This window comes from Gopherus evgoodei, chromosome 3, assembly GCF_007399415.2.
Source record: "Gopherus evgoodei ecotype Sinaloan lineage chromosome 3, rGopEvg1_v1.p, whole genome shotgun sequence".
NCBI lineage: Eukaryota > Metazoa > Chordata > Testudines > Testudinidae > Gopherus > Gopherus evgoodei.
The window spans coordinates 95582477-95597462 of NC_044324.1; the positions used below are offsets into that span (position 1 = coordinate 95582477).

At 46.2% G+C, this 14986-nt stretch overlaps 1 protein-coding gene across 1 annotated transcript in view; it reads right to left on the reverse strand.

Moving 5' to 3' along the window:
• REV3L (REV3 like, DNA directed polymerase zeta catalytic subunit) overlaps positions 1–14986 on the reverse strand; it is a 249830-nt gene that overhangs the window by 126898 nt on the left and 107946 nt on the right. Inside the window, exon 2 of the mRNA XM_030556132.1 lies at positions 1082–1271. Within this exon, the coding sequence (XP_030411992.1) occupies positions 1082–1271 (190 nt within the window). The remainder of the gene's footprint in view (positions 1–1081; positions 1272–14986) is intronic.

The following is a 14986-nucleotide window of genomic DNA, read 5'->3' on the forward strand; positions in this document are numbered from 1 at the left end:
AGGGGAGAAACCTGCAGGATTGCCCCTGCAAGAGACACATTGTAAGAGGGGATGTGGGAAGGGGCTCTCCATACCAACCGGGTGGAAAGGCCTGGCTGTAGCAACCTGACATAAAGGACAAAACAACAACAACAACAAAAAACAGAGTCCTGAATGGACACAAAACTTGTATCTGCATCCGATCTGCTATCCGCAAACATGCTCTGCAGATATCCAGATTTGCAGGGCTCTAGATATAAAATTTGGATCTGCATCCATCCATGATCCACAAACACGGTCAACGGATAAAACGTAGATATCTGCAGATTTGCAGGGCTCAACAAAAAAGCAGGAGACCTAAGAGGAAGAAGTTTTCTTCAGGAAACACCAAGTAGCAGAACCTAAGTTTTGGTAAGAAACTACAGAAACCAGCAAGTGGTTGAAGGAACTGTAGAGTTTGGAAAATACTGGCTTTTATTTACAGTAGAACCTTAGAGTTATGAACATCAGAGTTACGAACTGACTAGTCAACCACACACCTCATTTGGAACCGAAAGTACGCAATCATGCAGCAGAAGAGATTTTAAAAATGCAAATACAGTACAATACTGTGTTAAACAAACTACTAAATAAGAGAACATTTTAATTTTTTTTGACAAGGTAAGGAAACTTTTGTGCTTGTTTCACTTAAATTAAGATGGTTAAAGGCAGCAAATACAGTACTGTACTGTGTTAAACATAAAGTACTAAAAAATAAAGGGAAAGCAGCTGTATTTAGTCCATGTTCAGTGGTAAATTTTTGAAAGAACCATAACATTTTTTTCAGTTATGAACCTTTTAGAGTTACAAATAACTTCCATTCCTCAGGTGTTGTAACTAAGAGGTTCTACTGTATGTTGACATTAAATTGTTATTTTACCACAGTTATGTTATTTTAATAAACCAGACCCCAAGAAGGGGTGGTGTTAGATGCATATAAGCATGTGTAGTTATTGGTGAGTTCAAGGACAAACTGAGGCAGTGGACCTCCCAATGCCAAACAGGTATGCTGACCCATCTATACAAACAAAACTAACAATAACATAATGTAAGTTATACTTACATTCCAGATACTAATGACACTTTGAACACATGTTGAACAGTAGAAGATGGATTGCCTAAAGCCACATTGAGTGCTCGGTCAATGCTGAATGCCACCTGACGAAGATAGCGTTCTGACTGCTTCCCATAACCATCATATGGCACATAGAGATAAGGAAAGATACCATGTAAATGGAGACACGTCTTCTGACCTAGAAAACAGAAAGAAAGTCAAGCTTAGCAGCTTTTACGTGTAATAACAGACGTAAAAATATTCTGTATAGTCATCCAACTAACATGAATAGAAAATCCACATACTTGGGTTACTAGGTGTCCCAAGTGGAACCAAAGCTATAATGCAATGTAAGTTAGGATACGCAGCTTCTGCCTGCTTGATAATAGATAAACGGGGTATCTTCTGCTTAAAAAAATAACTTACCAAGTGTAAACAGGGTGGCTTTTTAAAAAATATTCAACTATCAATTGAACATTGTCCTCTACAGTATTGTTCAGCAAGGTAAGCCTTCTCAAATGAAGAAGAGAGGCACAAAAAGGCCCAGGGAAAATAAGATAATATTCTCTCTTGAGGAATTATTTTTCCAGGAAGGACTCAAGAAAGCTAAAAATAAATTCTCTTATTGACTCTCTCTAAACTTGGTATTTAATTTTTTCCAAAACTACTAAAAAATATTCTATTGCATTTGATGCAGGGAAAAAAGACAGCAATACAACCATAAGATGATAAAATCCTATATACATTTCACAATATTAAACAATTAACAAAAGAAAATCAATCATGGTACTGCCACTAACATGGGGAATGTATTTCCACTGACATATTTTCACACACATCAAAAATCAATCAAAAACTCTATTTAAATACTCCAGATTTGTGTTCCAAAAATAAGCCCCAGGAAAAGGGACCACAGGGGAGTTGTACCAGAACACAGCCCCTATGCTCCTCTCCCAGCACCCTGAGCTACCCCCAGGTTGCATACAGCCCCCAGTACCTCTCTCCCTGCACCCTGAGCTACACCCCTGCCCGCACACAGCCTCAGCTACACTCCTCCGTGCACCCTCAGCTACCATCCTAACTGTGCACAGCCCCTAGCTACCCGCTCCCTGCACCCTCAGCTACCCCCTGCCTGCACACAGCCCCAGATACCCCCATGCACCCTCAGCTACCATCCTGATTGTGCACAGCCCCTAACTACCACCTCCCTGCACCCTAAGCTGTTTTCAAACTTTTTGAGCTAAGTCCTCCACCTCTGAGTTATAATTTTTGGTTGCACGCCCCCGCCCCCCAACCCAGACAGGCTGGGTGGCCTGCTGAGGTGAGTTGGGGGTGAAAGTGCTGCTCCCTCCCTGCACCCCGCCATGCGGAGATGGCTTGAGCCCTACTGGCCCCTGCCCCCCCAATAGAAATCAAACTACACCTATGCTCAAGGCCCCTGCCTCAAGGTCCCGTCCCCCCCCCCAGCAGGCCCTAGAGTTTTTATAGCATGTCGAGGTAGGTAGGTAGGCCTCACAGAGAAAAAGGTTGAGAACTCCTGCTATAAATGGCTCTACTTTTGCTAACAGGCTGTTATGTCCTATTCCAAAAGGAATTAGCTATAACACTCAGAGACATTACCTAACACTGCCTTTCTTAAGTATGTTGTGTCAGGGAAGATATCTTAGGAAATAAAAGAAAGTTTAAGAAGAGAGAGACTATCGTATAGTGACAGGACAACAGTGATTTGCATCCTCCATTACGCAATGTTTCATCTTGAACAAACAGTCCACCACACTTCCACAGGACTACAACTTGCAATTACAGCTAGCACACCTTTATTTTTAATACATAACTTGCTCATATTTATTTCTAAATGAATAGAAGGAATTACTGTTTTTATTCAGTAAATGGCAAATCTTTCTAATCTGCTTTATTCCTTCTTCAAATAAGTCGTGTTGCAATTGCTGCCTGCTAACATCACTAGTCTGGCTACTGCAAGCAGAAAATGTTTCAAGAATTCAGGCAGTTAACTAGTCACTTTCAATAAGCTATAACCACTTCATTGTTAGTCCACGCATTTACATTATTTTGATGTTTCATTTAAACTACAATAGATATGATCTACATGAAATATAAGGTAGTATTGGAGGTAAGGTTTGCCCAATTTACCTGATACATTAAGCAGTAGTTAGTTAAGTAAGTGTGAATGGTGCTGGTGAGGCAGGGGAGAGACAGTGAAGAAAGGAAGCCATCCAAGTTAAAAAATGACAAGGGCAAATATTTACTTGTGCTGACAATAGATCTCTACTTCTCCACGGCGGAATACTATAACATGAGCATAGCAGATCTCTGCCAGTGTACCTCTGTGCTGTTTTGGAGGTATCACTTCTGTGGTAAGAAGTAAATTCAGTCTCTGCTAATAAAGATTTAAATTAAGGCCAAGTGTGATGTCACCTTTGAAGTGTAGCTGTACATTCATTAAGAAATGGATGTAGACCAATTATTTGTTTCACATTCTTCACAGCAGCCATCAGATAACTTTGGGAAACTAATGAATTGTGATGGATTTGAATCTATGATCTTCAGGTGAAAAACTCTTAAACCGCCTAATGATTTTTTTTGGTAATTTACATTAACATGATTAGTTCCACTGTTCAGGAATTGTTTTTATGCTGTCAACACATTTATTAAATCAAAGCAAATACAATACAGAACAGATTAAGTTACATAATGAAGAATGTCAGCTATATACAGACATATTCAGGGACCACGTTCTGCTATTACATTGGTATAACCCTGAGGATCTCCTTTGTAGCAATGGAGCAAAATTGCAACTCTGAGCAGAATTTTGCACACTACTTATGTATGAAGTGCCTAGATACCACTGTGATTCGTATGCAAAGTACTCAGATGTAAGATGTTCTACCACAGGACTACAGCAAGATAATACTCAAAAGAAATAAGTAAAACCAACATGTATTTTATTAGTATTACAATGAAAGGTCTCAATCCCTGGCTCTGGTCAAGATGTGTTCAGAGTACATGAGGCAGTGGGGGCAACGCTACTGATCTTTAGGAATGCCAGGAGCCAGTTTGGCCCTCAGTTTAATTATTATTTATATCATTGTAGTGCCTAGGAGCCCTAAGTCATGGACCCGGACTCCATTGTGCTATATGCTCCCCGCCCCAAACAGCTTACAACCTAAACTCATTGCTCCAGCTTTTCCACTGGTCAGCAAATAAGCACCTGGGGAACTTGTTCCATCAACTGAGAAATGTCTCCTGCAGTCATATCCTTGATATACTCTGTACATGGGAGTTTCCCCATGCTGGGATACTTTCTTGACTTTACAGATTGGTGTAGAGATTTTGTTTAATATTTTCAACTATATTTAATTCTGCCCACCCTGGGAAACTGTTTGAACATCTTAAAAAAAGATGTGTTTAACTTCTGATTCATGTATAATGTGCTGATTATTAGTAGTACCACCACAGCAGTGGAAATAAAACGCAATGAATCTTTTAAGTGGAAAAACTCACTGCTCTCCATATTGGGGTAGAGGTAATTATTAACAGGATGTACACAACTGGGGATGCTGCTCATCTATGTGGTTGTAGCTGACCTAGGTTTTAGAAAGTGGTAAAATACGAGATTCTTTTCACTTGATAGGCTAGATCTGCTAAAGCTCTCTGACAACATTACTGAACATTTTTGCTCCATAAAAGTTATATATTTTCTAAATGAAGAAAATGTAGTGTTGATGTAATATACCTATGACTTCTGAAAGGCATTTGACTTGATAATGCACATTTTGATTAAAAACAACACAAAATTGACATGACACAGACAAAATGGATTGAAAACTGGCTAACTGACATGTCTTAATGTTAATGGGGAATCATCACTGAGTGTGGTTCTGATGGGGCCCTGCAAGGATTGGCTCTTGGCCCTTACATTCTTTGAGATTATCAGTGTCCTGGAAGAAAACAAACACAATCTAGGAGATAACAAAGGTATAACAAGAACCAATGGCTGGAAGTTGAAGATATTCAATTTAGACTAGAAATATGGCATAAAGTTTTAAAACAGTGAAGGTAATTAACCATTGGAAAATGGTTACCTACCTTTTGTACTGTTGTTCTTTGAGATGTGTTGCTCATGTCATTCCAAGTAGGTGTGCGCGCACAATGTGCATAGTCACCAGAAGGTTTTTCTCCTAGCGGTATCCGTCGGGTCGGCTCTGGAGCTCCCTGAAATCGCACCTCCATGGTGGTCTATATAGGTCCCTGCCAACCCACCGCCTCTTCAGTTCCTTCTTGCCAGATACTCTGAGGGAGGGGAAGCAGGTGGCTCTTGGAATGGACATGAGCAACATATCTCAAAGAACAACAGTTACAAAAGGTAGGTAACGTTTTTTTCTTCTTCGAGTGATTGCTCACATCACTTCCAAGTAAATGACTCCAAAGTAGTCACCAGGAGGAAGGGTCAGAGTTCACCAAGTCTTAGACTGTCAAATGCAGCATTTCTCTAGCTTGCTGTGTGATGGCATAGTGTGACATAAAGATGCAAATAGACGACCACGTCACCACCCTGCAGATATCCTGAATAGGCACTTGGACCAGGAACGCTGCAAACAAAGCTCGCACTCTTATGGAGTGCACAGTTAATGCCGGGGCCGGTATCTTTGCTAGGTTGTAGCATTCCCTGATACAGGCTGTTACCCATGAAGAGATTCTTTGGGACAACACCGGGAGCCCCTTCATCTGCTCAGCCATTGCAATAAAGAGCTGTGTCAATTTCTAAGATGGCTTTGTCCACTTGATATAAAAATCTAAGTCATCTGACATCCAGGGAATGGAGCACCCATTCCCAGTTATTAGCATGTGGCTTAGGGAAGAACACTGGAAGAAAAATGTCCTGATTCGCGTTAAATTGCGAAACCACCTTTGGGAAGAAAGCTGAGTGAGGCCACAACTGCACCTTGTCTTTATAAAACACAGTGTAAAGTGGCTTGGACATCAGGACCTTGAGCTCAGACACCCTCCTGGCTGACGTTATAGCCACTAGGCATGCCACGTTCCAAGAAAAGTAAAGGAGAGAGCATGTTGCTAGAGGCTCAAATGGAGCACCAGGCTTGCGGGTTGAGCCACCAGTGGAGGGACTCGAGGACCTGAGTAGTGAGTGTGACCAGTCTGTCTAGGTGGTCTCAGTTTGGTCGGTATACCCAGGCTAGCCAAACCTAAAGGGGACGGAACCGTAGATCTGGCATGCTGTACCACATATGGGCAAGCAGCCGTATGCCTGAGTAGTCTCAGGCAATTCCTCACCGTAATGGTGGGAAATCTTCTGAGATCCTCTCTGATGGCACTCATGGCGAGGAAGCAAGATTCCGGGAGGAATGCTCTGGCCTGACTGGAGTCCAGAAGGGCTCTGATGAATTCTATCCTTTGCGTGGGGGTTCTAGTTGAATTTGCCATGTTCAGAATGAGGCTGAGCCTGTGGAACGTCATCCGCTTCAGGTTCAAGTGGTCCTCCACCTGGCCCAGGAGTAGCCCTTGATTAGCCAGTTATCTAGGTACAGAAATACTTGTACTTGTCACTTGTGTAGGAAGGCTGCCATGCCTGCCATGCACTTGGTGAACACCTGAGGGGCTGCTGAGAGGCCGGAGGAGGACCATGAACTGATAGTGGGTATTGCTGACCACGAATCGAAGGAACCATCTGTGGAACAGCATTATGGACACATGAAAGTACACATTCTTCAAGTCGAGGGCAGCGTACCACTCCCCTAGATCCAGGGAGAGAATGATGGAAGCCAGGGAGACCATGCAAAACTTTAACTTCTTCATCAATCTGTTTAGGTTTTGTAGGTCTAAAATAGGCCTGAGCCCATCCTTAGCCTTGGTGATTAGGAGATAACAGGAGTAGAACCCCTTGCTCCTGAACTCCAGAGGCACCTCCTCTACCACCCCAAGCTGTAGGAACTAACTAGAAGATGCTTGTAAGAGGGATGGGGAGGGAGGGTGGGAATGCAGAAGAAAACATAATTGGAGAGAATATCCCCATTCTACCATGCTCAAGACCCATCAATCTGAGGTTATTTGAGCCCAGGCACGGTAGAAATGGAATAGATGATTCACAAAGGGAAGAAAAGGATCCGGGATTTGATCTGGTGCGTCACCCCTGGGTGTCCCTCCAAAAGTTAGGCTTAGAGGCTGAGAACTGCTTTGCCGCACCCTGGTCCTGACCAGAGGAGAACTGAGAGGGCCGCCTTCTCTTACTCCTGCGCCGCTTGCTCGGGGGGTGATGGAGGGGAAGGTGGCATATGCAGCTGCAGGGACTTAAGGGTTGCCTACGAGTCCTTCAGGCTGTGGAGCCTACTGTCTGTTTGCTCTGAAAAGAGTCCTGAACAGTCAAAAGACAAGTCCTGGACGGTGTTTTGGACTTCAGCCGGAAGTACCAAGACTTGAAGCCATGAGCTGCGTCCACCGAGTCCAGGGAGGCTTGTAAGGAGGCCTTCGAGACTACTTTGCCCTCCTCCAGATCAGCCGCAAATTCAGAGTGGGATTCTGCCAGTAGCAATTCCTGGAACTTGGACAATGTGTTCCAGGACAATGTGTAGCAATAGCAGATCAGGACTGCCTGCTGGTTGGCTAGGCTAAAGAGATCCAGCTTCTTCGGCTCTTTAGGCTTAGAAGTCGGCCCCGGCTATTCCTATCTCTCTTTCTGGTTGGCCGTGTCCACCACCAGAATACCCACTTGAGGATGGGTAAACAGATTCTCATACCCCTTGGATGGCACAAAACATTTCCACTCTACCACTTTCACTGTGACGGGGGGGGAAAGAGAGGTGAGTGTTTGCCATAGCACCTTAGTGGTGTTCTGGATAGCTTTAATGAGGGGCAAAGCCACACTCAAAGGGCCTTCAGGGACCAGAATGTCCACCATAGGGTCCGTCTCTTCTGAGACCTCCTCCGCCTGCACGTAGGGGTTTTGAGCCACCCTTCTGAGCAGCTCCTGGTGTGTACTACTATCCCTGGCAGGCAGTGTGGTGGAAGTGCCCTCCACCGCTTCAACTGGGGAGGATGAGGATGATGTTGGCGAGGGCAACAGGTCTTCCTGCCCCTCTGGTTCGCAGGAATCCTCCTGTGTCAAGACACCTTGTGCGGTGCTAGGGGTGGTGCTGGTTCCCAGGTCCGTGCCCACCTCAGTACCAGTCTTGGTGCAGGGACCCGCATCGGTCTCAGTGCCAACCTGCGTGCCCATCTCCTGCCCTCACGGAGGTTTCCTGAGCCACCAAAGTCACTGATGGAGAGACCTGCGCCTCCAAAAGGGATCTGGACCCTGGCCCTTGGGCTTGGTAGTAAGCCCATAATGTCCAGAAAGGCCATTGTGCCGGCCGGCGCCTGCTATTGTGGAGGCCAGGACATCACGAGTAGAAGTTGCCCTTCTTCCTGCTTTGGGCGCTGCTGGGAATGGTGCCAGTTCTCCTTAGAGCCGTATGACTCTGCCTCTGAGTTCCTTGAACAGTTCAACCTCAGCAACCAGGGCAGTGCAGACAAAGACAGTGCGGGGAGCGGTACCGAGGCACAGGAGAGCAGTGCCGTATCGTCGGATTGCCTCTTGAGGGCACCCCGTACAGGGGACTGTGCCATCATTGTGATAAGGTCCCTAGCCGCCTTCTAGGTGTTCGGTGGGGAAGGGAGGTCTATGTCCTCCTCCAGACACACCCACCCTGGGGAGTCGACAAGAACCTGACTCGACGTACCTACCCATGAGGCCAGAGTCAATGATGCCAGCAGAGTCATAGCCAGAACAGGGTGTGCTGATGTGGGACACACCCCGCTGGCGCCTGCTCACTCGACTACTTTAGTGGGAGACCTCCCTCTATCCGTCATCTTCTTGTGGAGCACTGGTGAATGGGAGCAGTGCTGGGCACTCGCATCAGAAGAGGTCTTCGGCACTGGGGAATGGCAGTGCCAAGGGTTCCTGGAGCCAGAGTCCTTTTTCGATGGGAAGTGCTGGGTTTGGGGTTGGACGCCACCTTGGATGAAGGGTTGATTCCATAAGGAACAGTTTCAGGCTAAAGTCCCTCTTTTTTGGTCCTTGGTCTCAAGCCTCTGCAGATCTTGCACTTATCTTTTGGTGTGCCTCTCCCAGACGCTTCAGACAGGAGTCATGTGAGTATCCCTTTGGCATAGGCTTCAGACAGGACCTGCATGGCTTGAAACTCTGAGACCAAAACATGCTCTGGTTCCCGGGAGGGGAAACCTGATGTGTGTGGGGGCAGAGGAAGACCTCCAACTGAAACTTATCTAAACTAACTATACTATTTACACTACAGTAATTATAAAAGATTTTAACTATTGTGACAAAGTTCCTCCTCTACCTTGGTGGGTCCTGCGCTTATTGGCAGATTTGCTCACCTCAGAGATCTTCCCCACACTCTGGGTCAACTCCTCCTGTGTCTGATCAGGAGTTGAGAGGTTTGGGGGGAACCCAGGCCTGCTCTCTACTCCAGTTTCCAGCCCAGGGCCCTATGGATTGCAGCTGTATAGTGCCTCTTGTAACAGCTGCATAACAGCTACAACTCCCTGGGCTACTTCCCCATGGCCTCCTCCAAACACCTTCTTTATCCTCACCCAGAGCCGGCTTTAGCAAGTGCGGTTCCCAATTCGAACAGTTTCGACGGGGCCCCAGCAGGGATGACTTAAAAAAACAAAAAAAAATCTCTCATTTCTTCCATGTATTATTTACTTTCCATGACTGTATACATAATAACAAAATTATATATTACATACATTACATCATATTGTATATGGCTCTTTTCTTACTCCCACTTGGGTACTTTCAACCAATATCTCTTTATCTCTTGCCCATATTGATAGAAGTCACCACATTCTAAAAGAATATTAATTATAGATTTTCACTTTCATATTAGGAAAATAATTTATGTTTCGATAGTTGCACAACTGATTTTCTTCAATAACGTTTATTTTATGCCCCCTCCTTCCCCCCAGCACCGCCCGCCTCGCAGAAACACACCCTCCTTCCTCAGCGCCACCCTGTCAAAACAGCTGTGGGCCAAAGAGGAAGGTTTGGGGGGCGGGGGAGAGAAACGGCACACACAGACAAAAAGAAGTATTCCATTCTATTCATCCGAAGAAGTGAGCTGTAGCCCATGAAAGCTTATGTTGAAATAAATTTGTTAGTCTCTAAGGTGCCATAATTACTCCTGTTCTTTTTGCAGATACAGACTAATACGGCTGCTACTCAGAAACCTGGCAAACACAGGGTGACCAGATCACAGCAGTAAAATAGGACCCGCCCCCTCCCCGCTCGGCCCCACCATCGCACCCCTCTTCACGCCCTAGTCCCCCGCTGACTTGCTGCGTTCCACCTAGTCAGTCCCCCACCCACCACTCGCCTCCTTTCACTTTCTCCCTCCCCTGCCAGAAACGCCCATGCCTGCCCCTAGAACCACTGCTGGTTCACTGTTTGCCTCTTTGCCCACCTGCCACTTGCCCACCCGCTCACCCCTGACTTGCCGCTGTATCGCCCCCCACCTCCCCCGAGTATATAGCCTCATTCAGAGACCCAGGGGTCACTATATTACTGCAAAAGCAGCAAAGAATCCTGTGGCACCTTATAGACTAACAGACGTTTTGGAGCATGAGCTTTCGTGGGTGAATATCCACTTTGCCAGATGCATGACACGAGATGCATGACATGCATCTGACGAAGTGGGTATTCACCCACGAAAGCGCATGCTCCAAAACGTCTGTTAGTCTATAAGGTGACACAGGATTCTTTGCTGCTTTTACAGATCCAGACTAACACGGCTACCCCTCTGATATATTACTGCACACAGCAGTCAATGCAGTTGTAGATAAATCTCTGCATTATGCATTTTTGTATAACTTTTACATGACTTTGTATTGAACCTTGGTTATATGTTATAGTGGGCCCCTAAGGTAGTATATAAGGTAAAAGAAAAATGTCTTTTTGCTAGAAGTAGAATAAGATCTTTCCTCCACTTTGTAATCAATTGCCCTATTGAATGAATGAGGAAGGTGTGGAAGGTAGGCACCTCCAGACAGCTGCAACCCTTGGAGAGGGGCTGGGAGCCAGACCAAGGAGCTTTGCCCAGGGCTGAGCGGGATGGAATTTGGGTGCTGGGTGCAGGCTCCAGGCTGGGGCACGGGCTGGGGTGCGGGAAGGGTGGAGGGGTGCAGGCTCTGGGAGGGAGTGTGGAGGGGTGGGTGCAGGCTTTGGGACAGAGTTTGGGGGCTGGAGGAGGGTGCTGGGGGCAAGGGACTGCCATGTGGCTTCCTTCCTCCTCTGATGCCCCTCACCATAGCCTCAGTGGGGGATGGAGCTGCCCCTTCCCCAGTGTTTGCAGGAGTGGCGGCTGGGGGGAAACCCAGTCAAACTCTGGTTTTACTCTTTCGCTGATGGGTCACTTAAACACCTTACAAACTCCTTCCCGCCTCTCTCACTCCCCTTTTCTACTGGGCTTGTTTGATCTTTTCGGTGGAGCCAGATGAAAACCACAAACTCCAGTGAGAGCAATAGGCTGGAAGACTAGACTGAACCCACCACCCAGCCTAGTCCATCCCAGAGCCCAGGACTGAGGGCAATGTCCCCTCACCCCCAGGCCACTTGCTTCCACTCCTGGCCTCTTCCGGCGCTGCCAGTGATTCTGTGTGGCTGCATCGGGTGGGATTTCAAGCGGACCCCCCCAACCTCCCGCTAAATTCACCCCTATTTTGCTACCACTCTGCACCAAGAGCACCTTCCTTCCCTGCCCTAGAGCTGCTGGATGGCTAGAAAGCTGAGCTGGGCATTTGATTGATCTAGAATATTATCATGCCCCTCCTCAAAAAAACCTTAATATTCACAGAGCTTGGGGGGGGGGGCTATTCACCCCCCCCCGGTCGGTCTATTTTATTGTTGCAGGGCAAATGCAGGAGCCATAGTTTAATGGAAATATTCAGCCCCTACAGTGGTCTTGCAGCAGGGAAAGCAGAGTTGATGGGAAGGGAACTGGTTTGGATAGGAGCCCTAGTCCCCTTCTTTTGCAAAATAATTTGGAGAGGGAATCAGATCACACCGTGCCTCAGTTTCCCCTTCTGCGGTGGGGTGGGGAGGAAATAAAAGTCTCAGCCTGCCATGCCACGTTGCAGACCTTTCACATTCTCCTCTCTTGCTGTATTTGATTTCCTCCTCCAAACCTTCCTCTCTCTCTCACCTGGAGTTCACAGCACTAAGTACCGGCTGGGGGCTTTTTTCCTGGGTTACATTACATGATCCCAACTTTAGTTTCGAAACAGATACAGGCAGGCACAAACTCACTCTCAAACAGCAACACCACAAAACCAACCCAATATTACAAACCTACAGGGAATCACAGGGTCAAACACTCACCATTGGAAGCCCCAGCAGCTGCTCAGGTAGGTGAGGTCCACTGCAGAGATTCTTGTCTCCCACCAGACCAGAAGCTCCCTCGGCATCTCCCCCAGGTGAGTGCTGGGGGGAGGGGAAGGAAGGCTGCAAAACACGTGTGCCTTGTGCCTTCTCCCCTCTCCCCCTTCCCTCTCTTGACCTGCAACACACACACGGCTGCCTCTGCCTCAGCCGGCCAGCGTCTCTCATTGCCTAGCAGCAACAGCTGCTGCTTCTGGGAGACGCAGAACTTTGCTTCCCGGAGACAGCGAGCGTGGGGCCCCTTCAGGTGCAGGGCTCGATTCGGGGGAATCGGGCAAATCGGCCTAAAGCCAGCCCTGTCCTCACCACAGGACCTTCCTCCTGGTGTCTGATAACGCTTGTACTCCTTAGTCCTCCAGCAGGACAGCCTCTCACTCTCCGCTCCTTGTGTCTCTTGCTCCCAGCTCCTCTCACACACTTCCTCTCCTCTGGCTCCTCCCCATCTGACTGGAGCGAGCTCCTTTTTAAACCCAGGTGCCCTGATTAGCCTGCCTTGATTGACTGCAGGTGTTCTAATCAGCCTGTCTGCCTTAATTGGTTCTAGCAGGTTCCTGATTACTCTAGTGCAGCCCCTGCTCTGGTCACTCAGGGAACAGAAAACTACTCATCCAGTGACCAGTAGATTTGCCCGCCAGCAGACTCCTGTACCCCACTGGTTTGGGTCTGTCACACTATTTACAGGTAACACTAAACAAAAGTCCACTAGGGGATTGCCTCTTGTTCACAAGAGAAGCTGCTTCAATGACCGTGACTGGTGGTATGAAGGAACTGAAGAGGTGGCAGATTGGCAGGGACCTATATACACCTCCATGAAGGTGCGCCTTCAGGGAGCTCTACAGCTGACCCGACCTGTAACCACTAGGGGAAAAACCTTCCAGTGACTGTGCAAATGACATGCACACACCTACCTGGAATCGACATGAGCAAGTACTCCAAAAAGAACAATTTATTAAGGGTTGTGGTAGATTCTCCAACACTGGACATTTTGAAACCAAGGTTGGCTGTTTTTCTAGAGGATAGGGTTCTAGTTCATATAAATTAATTTGGGGGAAGTTCTATGGCATGTGTTATGCAGGAGGTCAGACTAGATGTTCACAATGGTGCCTTCTAGTCTCAGAATCTATGAAAATAAATCTGGCTTCTACAGTGTTTCATACAAAGTATCATCAAATGCACTATGTATATCCTGTGACTGATATTGCAATCTCCTGCAATCTCCTTGGAAACTCTTATTGAATAAAATTTAAGTATCTTTATTTTTCCCTTAGTGATTCAGCAAGAGAAATCACTCTCAGGTTTTTGGCTCCCTCGGTGTACTTTCTTCAGTGGAGACCAGCATCTTTCTCCCTCCTGACCAGGGTATTTCCAGGCTGAACATTTCCCTACCTTCACTGTGTTATTCTCAGAAAAAGACATCTGCCTAAATAGGCTTTCTTGCTTTCTGTCTTCAGAGAATAATCACAGTAATAGCCAATAGTTATAAGCTACCACACTGTTCTTTCTAAGCAAGTATATTTTATTCTTAAGGTAAAAGCACTAGAGAGAAAACATTTTTAAAAATCAAATAAAACCTACTTGCATGCTAATAAGGCTAACAGACATCACACTTCTTCCCCACCATATCCACAAGGGTTCTTACTCAAAGTCAGTCCTTCCAAGCTGCCTCAAGGACTGGGGCCCTCTCTGGGCCAGACATGCTATTTATTTGCTGCATCAGAACAAAGCCACTGAGTCAGCTTAAACTCAGGATATTTATTCAAAAGTCCTTTCTTTGTCTGTTGGTCGCTGGACAATCCAGACTAGGTCTCTGAACTTTCTCCTGTAACAGCAGACAAAGAATCCCCCATCTCAGGGCAACGCTTCAAAGGCTGACTCTGTAGGTGAGGGGCTGCAATCCCCTACTCCCCAGCAGTTCCTAGGAATTCCACTTCATACATGTTGTCCCAAAAAATCAATCATGTCTGGTACACTATTCAGCATTGTCTTTTGAGGTTCACATTATTTTGCAGAGATCGCATTAATCCTCATCTCACAATAGTACACAAACATGCGTTTTCAGTACAATGATCCCCAAACATATTAAACATAATTCAATAAGGTTTAACTTAATTCCATAATGTCCGCCTACGATATTGCAGAATATTGTCATATCTGTCACATAGGGTTTGAAGGACTGAGTCCTACCAGAGTCCTTGCTTAATTCAGGGGAAAGGAGACGATCTCTAGTAAGCTTCAGAGGGGTCTGTGTTAGTCTGTATCCACAAAAACGAGGAGTCCGGTGGCACCTTAAAGACTAACAGATTTATTTGGGCATAAGATTTCGTTGGTAAAAAAAGTGAAGAAGTGGGATTTTTACCCACAAAAGCATATGCCCAAATAAATCTGTTAGCCTTTAAGGTGCCACTGGACTCCTCGTTGTTTTTCTAGTAAGCTCATTAGTGTGT